Here is an 11300-nt window from a genome sequence, read left to right as displayed (position 1 = left end):
TTCCACCAAAACCTAGACTCCCCTCTGCAGCAAAAAGAATGTCAGGAGATAAAGTATTGTTTTTATTGGTGGCGAAGTTGAATATCACGTCAGTCATTCTGAGGCTAGAGTGTCAACGACTGGTGTGGTAATTGGTAGCGCCGACACTCACTCTTCCTTTGTACACAGGTAAGAGGTATGCTTGATCCCATAAGTGGCCTGCTCTCTGAAAAGGCTGAGAAAGGGAATAGTTTAACGGAGTTGAAAAGGCGCAAGTTCGAACCAAGGCTGAGAGAGGGAACAGTTTAATGATGTGACTTTCTATAAAACACTATTGATTTTCCACTGGACTCGCCGAAGTGTCATAAAAACTCCCCAATAATACTCCCCAATAAATATGACCGACCTATCATGTATACAGAATGAATAGTAGGAAGTAGCACCAAGTAGTGACATGTTAAGGCGTGTGTGTGTGTGTGTGTGTGTGTGTGTGTGTGTGTGTGTGTGTGTCATACAGGACTGGTGTGCCTCAAGAAATGGATTATCAAGTCAGTATATGTGGTGTCTGTGGCTCTTTTGCTAATGGTAAATGGAAGCATTTATTGCAGATGGAGAAATTATACCTGGAATTATAAAAAGAATTATACTCCCACCTGGAAATATACGTGTAAAATACATATGTGGAAAGTTTTTAACGCTCCAGCCGGGAATCGAACCCGAGACCTCTGGATAGAAGTCAGTCAAACATATGATGATACATATTTCAGACACATCAGGATTTTTGCCTGTGTACTGGCTGGGATAAATTAAAATTGCTCTGTCACTTGCCGAGTTGCGTGGGGCTAAACAAAAATCCTGATGTGTCTGAAATATGTATCATCCTACGGGTTGGGGTTAAAATAAATCCTACCATACTGGATTTACCTGGTTCGTCGTGGAATTCAGGTGGCTTAGCTTTTAGCACGCCATGGTGTAGTAATAACAGTGTCTGACTTCTGTCTAAAGGTTTCAAGTTCGATTCCCTGCTGGAGCGTTTAAAACTTTCCATATGTTTACATATATAGATAGATAGATAGATAATTATTATATATGCTGTGGTTGTCTCACTGAAGACTGATGTGGTGGTGTTAGCTGCAGGAGAATTATAACACATCGGTGAGTCGAGAGCTGGATCAGATATGTCTGGTTTAATAAAATTCTAAGTGTCAGACTGCTTCCTACGTCAACCTGGGACGAACTCACGTCCTTTCAGACAGATGATTAATTCTCAGTCACCTAACCACTAGCTCCACCTGCTCATTGTTACACCCGCACTAGCGACTGAGTTGCGTGATAAAGTTTGTGTGTGTGTGTGTGTGTGTGTGTGTGTGTGTGTGTGTGTGTGTGTAACCCAAGTAACTCAACTACTTCTCATCCGATTTCTACCAAAGTAAGTGGGGGAGTTGCAGATCAACCATGGAGTTGACCTATTGTATTGTATGATAATTGGTCAAAGGTCAACGTCACATGGCAAGGTTAACTTATAACAGTTTTGCTGCGATTTGCATCAAACTTAAAGTATCTGAAGATAGGTAAGGATGGTGCGAACCATCAGTCAAGGGTTAAGGCTATAGGGCAAAGTCGAAGGTTTGACCCCTAACCTAAACTGACATCTTTTGGTCTGCACCTATATGTGGAAGGCCTGACTGTCTGGCGGGGATTTGGTGATTCGACTTTGACAGGTATAGGTCAGTGGACAAGATAACGGGGCAAGGTCAGCTCTGACTTGAAGAATCATCCTTGGTGGAAGGGTTGAGGGCGAGGCAAGGATGAAGCAATAATATTCGACTGTGAAAACAATCGGTAAAAGGTCAAGATCATAAGGCAAAGTCAGTTGTCCGGTCCTTAGACTACTTTCAGGCCGCTGATGTTGCACTGAGTGCTTCTTGTCTTGAATGTATGGACAATAGGTTTATTACTGTGAGCTAAATGAATCATTTAGGATAACCAGAATTGCTGATACCCAACATAATTCAGTCTTTTCTCCATGCTCATATTTTTACCCTCATAAGTCAGATGACATTTTAATTATTTTTACGACTTCCAGACGGTTTTTTTCAGCTTAGGCGAAATGTAAATTGTTGAAGGGGTTAACTTGTCCAGTACAAAAAGTCCAAAAGTGAAATCATCATCAAAAGATAGCAAGAATGATATAAAAATGACGTCCTCGTAAGGAAGGTGATAAAAATGCAGACTTTGAAGTTGCTAGTCTTATCACAGCCAACACGGAAGTTACCTTCTTATCAACGGGCAACAGCCTGTCGCCCTACTATTTCCATTGTGTGTGGAGTGTTGATAAGATAAGGTACTACAATACCACCCTTGCCATAAAACCCACACATCCCACCTTCACAGCATTTTAGTCATTTCCTGCGCATTGCACAAGGCTGGGCCATGTCGCCACTCTTACTTCTCCTACACCTTGTAAGTACAGTATCACTTTCACAGTTCTACCTTCACAGTACTGTATCTCTGTCACTCTCCAGCTACTGAACAAGCTTGCATCATGTCTCTACTCGCTGTATTATTAAGTATCCAAGCATCTATACCCCAGCCTTAAATGTTCGCCGGTAAATCTTATGGAGTTAACAGTAACTTCTACCGTACTGCGACGTAACCTTCGGAATATAGGTGGTAGAACGCCACAGTCGAACCGACGCCCTTGCATAGGTTTGATTCCTAAGAAAGTTAATAAAGGCTTTTCAATCATGTAATGCCACAAAGAAAAGTAGGCTGGTCATTTGCCCTATAATATACTGGAATACGGTAGCCTTGTCTTTGACTTCCACACCTCGATGGGGGTAAAATGGGAATGGATGTTTTTTCTTTACGGTGACTTTATTTTTTTTTAATCTGCATCGTGAGATGGCTGATGCAGAAAGTAATGCCATTTATTTTGTTCTTGTAATCGTTTTTCCGCATGAAGAAGATATAGAAATATGCTATCGCCACTCTCATCTTCATAGCGTGTACTACCCCCACCCTGCCTCACCACATGCTATCATCACCTATCCCGTCCACTGCTGTTCCCCACCCCACCCATTTTAAACTGCCCCATTCACATCGAATTTAAAAATTCTGTTCCCTCGGCCAACAGAGCTTCTTACAGTGCCCATCTTCACAGAGCATACTTTTTCTACCATAACCCACCAAAGTCTTGGGAAAGAATAAATTAAGAGAAACGTCATCGTAGCAAAAATGATAAAAACAATTATGACATGATCATCAGCAATATTCATCCTCCTCCTAATCTTGACTACTTCCCATTGAAAGATGGAGTGAAGCGATTTTAAACTTCTCATTGTTGGGGCACCTGTATTATTCTATTCTAACTAACGATTAACTACTTTATTATGCTGAGTAAATCATATTAGCCTTAGCCTGTAAAACTATTACATTAATCCCCTCGTGATCTGAACACCTCTAATAATAATATATAAATTTGATCAAGCTCCTCTAAGAGCGAAGCCTCGTGGTGACCTCGCTACTATGGATCTTGAATTAGCGAGACCACCACATTTGATGGTTTCCTTTCAGGGAGTGGAAGCCGCAGTTAAAGAAGAAGATGACTTCTTACGGAATGGAAAAAGACTGTTTAAGGAGAATAATACTTGGCAACGTAGTGCCAGAGAGGACGCAGGCTATATAGGGCAATTTGTGAGTCTCAGAGACTTTCACTTGATAACCTTTATGGTGCTGAAAGGAGGAATGTGGTATTTATGGTAACTAATCGGATGACTAGAAAACAACAGGGATATCAGAGGTGAACAGTATGCGATGAATAATGAATGAAGGACAGTGGTGGATAATGAAGATATTAAGGATGCTTGGAGAGAGCATTACAACCTGTTGCTGAACGTGGCGTTTGACTGGAACAGGGAAAATTCGTAGAGAACAGATCCAGTATTTGGTCCGTTACGTTTGGTTGATATTGGTACCGCGAGCAAGGCAAGCGCAGGATGCCTAGGTTGACTTCTGAAGTGTAGAAGGCTTCTGGAGCTATAGGAGTGAGTTTAGTTATTGATTTGATAAATGTTGTTATATCTGAGTGTGTTGCTCCAGGTGGCTGGTGTCAAGGACCACCCCCATATATAAATTTACATTAATACCTTTACACCAGCTCTGATAGAAACAAACCTTGCATGCAATAAGTATGGACAAAGAAGATAAGAGCATTAGTCCCCAACTGGTGACATGTGAGGGAAGAAGTCTGCTGGGACTCGAAACGGAGTACCGAATCGTCTCAGAGCAAGAAGCAAACAAAAAAAGAAAAAAATTGTCAATCTTAGGTGGTCAATATCATCCTTTGTATAAATAGCCCAGCAGGATTATTTTTTGCAGGTGAGAATTTCCGTGGCCAGTCAAGTGCCTCTGTTCGCGCTTTTAAACCTTTCCATTTACACTGATTCTTTCAGACACAGGAGATTAATTTCTTGGTGACCATGTTGCAACCAGAAAAATGTAGTCCGTGCACAAGAGCTTAAGGGCATATATGGGTCAGTACAGGCTGTGTGTGTGTGTGTGTGTGTGTGTGTGTGTGTGTGTGTGTGTGTGTGTGTGTGTGTGTGTGTGTTATCGGTGTGATAAGACTCCAAAAGTATGGATAGATTTGTCGACACACCAGAAATTTTATAACAGCATGTATGTATCCCTTTGTCAGGTTTTTGAGGGCGCGGCTCTTTTTCGAAATTAAGTATTCCATCACAACCATCCTCAAAGTTGTCCATATTCAGTAAGGATGCTATCCATTTATTATACTCTTTAGTTTCCTGAAAAAACTGTCTTTATTTTTAGCCAGTATCTTGGGGAATATACATTAAAAGAAATTAATAATTCATTTGGCATGGAACAGGGGCACGGGAGGACAAGGCTAAATGTCACTGTCAGCCAGGGAGCTATGTATCCCGCCCGTTTACTCACTTAAGAGATAAGTTTAGGTCTTACTCAGCACTGGAAAACATTTAAAGATGCTACGGGCTCAAAGATGATCAATGGAACAGGGGAAAAATGTGATCGAGAGAGAGGACAAGACCTTTTTATACCAATCACCTGTGAGTGAGGACCTTCATTGAGGGGACTCGGATTCAATTTTGAATATAATAAGAAGTAAATTTGTTATTTAATACCACTAAGGAAATATAGCTACATAAAAAAAAAAATTGTATATTAAGATTGAGGTAACCTGGCTAAGAAGGATATAATTATATTTTACTTCAAAGCGTATTGAAAGAAAAACCATCTTCAGAAAGAACGAATGCAGGAGGAAAAATCGTCTGATAGATTTGTGGCGCTGCATTTACTTCCTTTTCCTTTTTTATGATGGTGCATATTTCCTCTCCTTAGTTGTGATTTTGTTGCCCCCATTTTCAGTAAAGCAGCAAGTAATACAAATATGAGGAATTTATAGTTGTTGCAATTCTTAGTACATGAAGGAAGTTTAAGAAAATCGGGTGCAACATTATACTCCTATTCTCTTTAGTGATGTTTTCCCCCTATAACTTTCCCGGTCTCACTCAAATACTCTACTAATCTCAATAAAACTTACAAGAATTACTGCTTATTTTACCAGCACCTTAGTATTTTTGTTCAGACATTTATTTTTCTCATAACTGATAAATTATTGTCACAGTGAAGGGTAAACGGGAACACAGAGAAAGCAGCACCCAATTTTACAACGACCTTTTCAGTCCAAGGACGTCACTTTTATTATGTTCTAGGTATTTACAAACAACTTTATTTAGCTTAGGATAAACTTTTCGAGTGTTAAATGTACTCTTCATTAAAACCATCATTGACTTCATTAATGGAGATCCTTCCTAACCTGAATGAATTAATTTGGTTGTTGCAAGAATTAAAAATAATTACTTCACTCAGCTGGAAGGGTTAAAATGGGAATAGGTAGCTTTGTTCCGAGTAATACAAAGATGTTTGATACTAGAAGTGTAAAACTGCCAGGTACAGGCAGAGAACACTAGAGACAAAGTTATTAAGCAAAAGAAAGCCTGAGCTCATGAAAGATAAATCCTGCCTGTTTGTAAGAAGGGTTTGAAGGGACAATGGGAAGTAACGCGAAGGATATTTACCAAAGATTATCAGAGCTCTTAATATTGGTCTTCACGAGAGATTAAATAGAATGCCACACCCACACATGGTATAGGTGGGCTTATTTGAAAATGTCTGAATCTTGGCTAAAGTGAATGAAACAAAGCCTTAGTAGTATTGGAATGATCAGACTGCCCAGTATATACTAGCGTAAAGGCTTGGAGCTCAGTTTGGTGGATTCGATGTTGTAGTTGTTAATCTACCCTGATCTGTTTGGCAGAGTAGACCCATCAACCGAAGGCAAGCAACCACCCCTGTAGGGTCGTCCCGTGCAGTGAATCGATTTTTGCTTGTGGCTGACAGCACCTCGCGACTGCGAGGCGCGGGAAAAAATGTAGAGATTTAGTTCCTGGATGGATGCTACATATGTTGCGCTCCACCCAGTTAGCAAGGGCACCATACCAGGCTCCAAGCCATCCTATTATCTGGTTATATGGCTACCACCCAGGGTTTAAATGGTTTCCCGGGTTACAGAAAACCATGAGGTATCCAGTGAGCAGCAAGTGCCGGTCTGTGGTGTTGGGGGTCATGGTGTCCTTACGCCATCAGTCCGAGTACTTCTCCATGGGCATATCCAAGTTGCTCATTGAAGATGAAAGAATCGCTTGCTTGTGTCAAAAATTTAACGAGATGTCTTCGAGCTGGAAGTGGAATTAGAATATATTTTTCCAGGTTGGTGTGGCGGTAGGGGGCGTGATACCAAGCAAATCAGCTCCCGGCCAGCTTGTGGTGATGGGAGATATGGTTATACCGCAGCACGTATTCCAGTACTTTTTCTCCTCCAGCAACACCAGGAAAGGCATCTCAGACGTCAGCTACCTCTGGCCAAGGGAAGGCGCTAACCCAACAATGCCATATGAGATTTCTGATAGCGGTAAGTTTAAAGTTCCTTATGTAAGTTATATCTTTAGAGTTTCCGTATGCTTTTATCAGACTGGTGACCTCATTTCTGGGTGAACTTTACACATACAGTATCATATAATTGTTTTTGCTTTACTGCATGCACACAGATCTTGTGATTATACATTTCTGTAAATATTTACAGTTAAATATTTAACAGGAACTACAATCGTACAATGAACATAATCTTACGCTTGAACATAAATATCAGTAATTGTGTTATAGTGAATCACATCAAAATTATGCTCCTTTATCCTGACATTAAAGTAGCCTACCTGTGTCCCCCATATATAAGCACCTGTCAGGAGGAGGCGTGTGTTATGTTTCGCCAGCATGACTATATTAGGGAAAATGTTGGGGAAAACAGTTTTATCCTTAAGATTTTTAGTCGGTGATTTGATTTTGTCGAGATCTTTTCATAAACGTATCATAGAACACCTTTAACATAAGACCTTTCACACTTGCTAACCTGGGTACGTTTCCCGGTGGTGTCAGCTGAGGGTTACCGTAATGAGATCCTGGCTGGTCTGAGGCACTGGGAGCAGCACACTTGCATCAGATTCAGGCTGCGGCAAGGTAGGTTAATATGGCCACGTCAGTCATCACTTGCACTTTTGGTGTCTCTTCTTAACCGACTGCTGATCGGAGGTCGAATTCTAACTTGACCTTTCCATGATAGCAAAATCCAATTTTTCTCTGGAAATTTTGGTCTCAAATATCATAAGACTGAGGAAAATCGCCTAGAAATGATTAAAAGGTAAAGATAATGCCAAAAATATTGTTTGAATGATAGATTTACGTGTCCTTTTAGGTTGTAGGTGGGGGCGCCCGTCATCCACGCACTTGTTGTAGCGCTGTTTATACTTCCACCATCATGTCTACCAATCTTTTTCTGTGTCTGCCATCCCTGCTTCCTGTTCTCTCCCACCCTTCCTTTCACTATTACACACCTTTCCAATACAGGTGGCTCTTCACCAAGTGATAATCCAGATAGTTTCCTGTAAACCAGGAAACCATTTACAGCGCTGGGTGGTAACCATACAACTACTGTATATAACAGCGTGACATGTAGCCTACTGTGGTGGGGAGAAGCAAATGCTGTGTCCACCCACTGTCCAAACCTTCACACTAATCCCCATGTCTCGCTGGAGTGAGGTGCTATCAGCCGCAAGGAAACACGGTATGGCCCTATAGGGGCGAATGCTTGTCTGTGGTTGGTGGGCTTGCTCGATCAGAGATTGGGGTTACACAGTAATAATAACCTATCCCTTTCTCATTCAAGCGTGCTGGTGGGCAGGCTTATTCCCAGCTCACAGGGCTCTGTTTTCTTGTCAACAGTTTGTTTGTTACACCGATTTTTTTTTTTTCAGTCGTGTAATGTGGTCCATATACCTTTGTGATTACCATTATGACACATCTCATGTAGATACTGAAAATAAAAGAAGAAAACAGTAAAAAGATCAGAGGAATATGTGTTGTTCCCTGATTGCACAACATCCTTTTACTATATATATATATATATATATATATATATATATATATAATGTGTGTGTGTGTGTGTGTGTGTGTGTGTGTGTGTCTATCTGTCTACAGTATCTATCGAAACTCCTGTTTTTTTGTTGAACGTGATCAGCTGCTTCTCACATTACAAAGTGCAATCAACAAAGATATGTAAATTATTGTCATAAACTGGGAGTGTCCATACCTTCGTGCTCTTGTTTTGGCAATACGACTGTGGCCCCGTAAAACCGGCGACGAACTTTCGTTTCCGTATTAACTGTACAGATAAACTGATAAAGCATTCGATAGATTTTGGTCCGTATTCTCGGTAGGAAAGGAGGCTCCCTAGCACCTCTTTCTTTGCGGTTTATTTTTGGAAACAGCTGGTTAATATCCTTGTACACGTTATCTGTGCAGAGTATGGCGATATTGAATGGTTTATGTAACAAGTACGTAACTGTAAGATAATCGCTTAGAAACAGGTGTTAGGGAGCTTCCTTAACGGACTTGAATACAGGTCTTTTCATACTGGAGAAGAGAGTGCCTTATTATCACGTTCATTCTTTGAGGTCCTACTAAAGCTGAATTTAAGCGGCTGGCGATAACAAGAATAAAGTAAACAAGTACAAAAGCACCACATGAGTCTACGGGTAATGCCTTTCTAGCATCAAACTTAACATTGCTTTCTAGTATATTTATCTTTCTAGAATAGTAGCCATCCAGCCGTCTTAAGTTTTCACCTTTTTCCTCTCTTACTAAAGACATCAACGAGTGACTGATGGACAGCCTAATTCATGAGATACACCCACATCTAGAAAGACGTAGCTGAAAGACGTAACTGAAAGACGTAGCTGAGGCTTGTGGGGTCGAGAGGCATTAATATAAGGCTCCTTCGTTAAGTAATGATTGTGGGGTTGGGGGTGAATTGAAACCATGGCTCACGTGTGTGTTTATCCTTCTCCTTTACTTGTTCACCAGCAAGGGATCAACACTGGGTGAGGTTTGTGAAGGAAGACGGATGTTGGTCGAATATCGGAATGTCACCCATCACTCCCCAGGAAACTTCCATCGGCGCAGGCTGTCAGGAGGTCAGATATATGTTGTAGATTATATAAGATTAATTAGTTTTTTGGAATTCATAATATATCATTGTTACTTAATTCATAGATAAGTACTCGTATAATACTTTCGCTTGCACCAGAAGGCTTCACACACACACACACACACACACACACACACACACACACACACACACACACACACACACACACACACACACACAATTCTATCAACATTTATTTCAGTGTCACGTACACGCCAGATGGTTTCAGTAATTTCATACAGCGTCAGAAGAACCACAGCAGAAACTCCGCAGCACTAGACGTTCATTGTCTGGAAAATTGTCAGCAATTAATAAGCATCATTTCCAGACTGACCGCATTATCCCATAACTTGAAGATTTATAAAAGAGATTCGACGATAACAATTTGCTCGTAAGTGATCCATTGTGCTCCTTTCTTCTACTTGATAACCTTCATGGGAGTCTCTGTTAATGTTGCAGCTGTTACTTCAGCGTTTCTCAAATGGGGGTCCATGGATCCCAAGGGGGCTGCGGAGAGCTGCCTTGGGGACCGCGAAATGATTGAGAAAATATGTTGAATCTTTCTCTCTCACCCTATCATTTTTCCTTTTTCTGTCTCGTTTCACCTGCATTGTGTTGACTAATTGAATAATTTATATAGATGTCATATTACTAATGTTGTTTAGATAATTTTAGAAAATTGAATCATGTTGGCCTACATTTAACTGTTCGAGCGAGCGTCGCGAGCGAGAGCACCAAATTTAATCACAGTTTGGACACCTGACACATGTACCCGAGCAAAAGATTTATCGCATCAGCAAGAAATGGGGGCAGGGGTCGGGAGCAAAACTCTGTAGTACAGTAGCGAACTTTTTTGTATATCTCAGCCAATTTTGGAGTTACGAGAAAGATAAACACCAGTTCGGAAATCGCATAAAAATCCTCAGTTATTTTCATTTCATAGACAACCCGTAATTCCCTATAGTTTTTCCGAAAATCGAGGAAACGAATTTTTATAAGACAGATCAGCGTAACAGCCGGCTGCGCAAAAAGTAACGGTCTAAGGTTGCGTGAGTAACTCAGCAGTAATTTCTGACGATTGCTGAGAGCAACCAGGTTTTGCTTTTCAAAACAAATAATACTTTCTGTTTGGCTTGTGTTTTTTTTCTAATTTTTGACCCAATCCGAGTCAAACTAATACAATAGCCTGATCGACGAAAGAAACTCTGAATTTCTGATTTCTAATTTGAATCGGAGTGCACCAAGAGATTTGGTGAAAGTAATTTTTGTGAGTTAGTAAAAAGCAAAGTCATTATTAACCTGCTAGCTCCCAAGCCCTAGACCTAAAATTAATACAAGAGGAGTGTTGATTTTAGGAAGTGTGAGGGAATATTTCTGGTGTAATCTAATAAGTTCTTATTAGTATTTTCAAGTCAGGAAATCAAAGAAAAATGATAAGCCATATGAGACAATATTCAGCACTGCCTGACTTGCTCTCTCGCTGGCTCGAACACGTTCCACACTTTCAGTGTGGACGCCTATTACTTGTTTTTATTTTTGTTTTTTATGCAGACATAAAAAAAACACCAGCTCTTGAGTGTCTGTTATTATAGCCTTAGGGCAATATTGGGAAGCCATTTTGTACTAGGCCAGCTACGTGAAAAGAAACAAACAATTAGAATTGGCTGAAAATAACTGC

The 11300-nt window shown here is 40.6% G+C and overlaps 1 protein-coding gene across 1 annotated transcript in view; it reads left to right on the top strand.

Moving 5' to 3' along the window:
* The first annotated feature begins 6861 nt into the window (after positions 1–6861).
* LOC145416051 (blastula protease 10-like) overlaps positions 6862–11300 on the top strand; it is a 29762-nt gene continuing 25323 nt past the window's right edge. Inside the window, exons 1-3 of the mRNA XM_080285150.1 lie at positions 6862–6994; positions 7471–7596; positions 9499–9608. Of these exons, the coding sequence (XP_080141276.1) occupies positions 6862–6994; positions 7471–7596; positions 9499–9608 (369 nt within the window). The remainder of the gene's footprint in view (positions 6995–7470; positions 7597–9498; positions 9609–11300) is intronic.

The sequence above is a fragment of the Coenobita brevimanus genome, chromosome 104, assembly GCF_032717465.1.
Source record: "Coenobita brevimanus isolate Jiangsu-jjx chromosome 104, ASM3271746v2, whole genome shotgun sequence".
NCBI lineage: Eukaryota > Metazoa > Arthropoda > Malacostraca > Decapoda > Coenobitidae > Coenobita > Coenobita brevimanus.
Note: the sequence above shows the minus strand (reverse complement) of the source record. Positions and strands in the feature narration are given on the sequence as shown.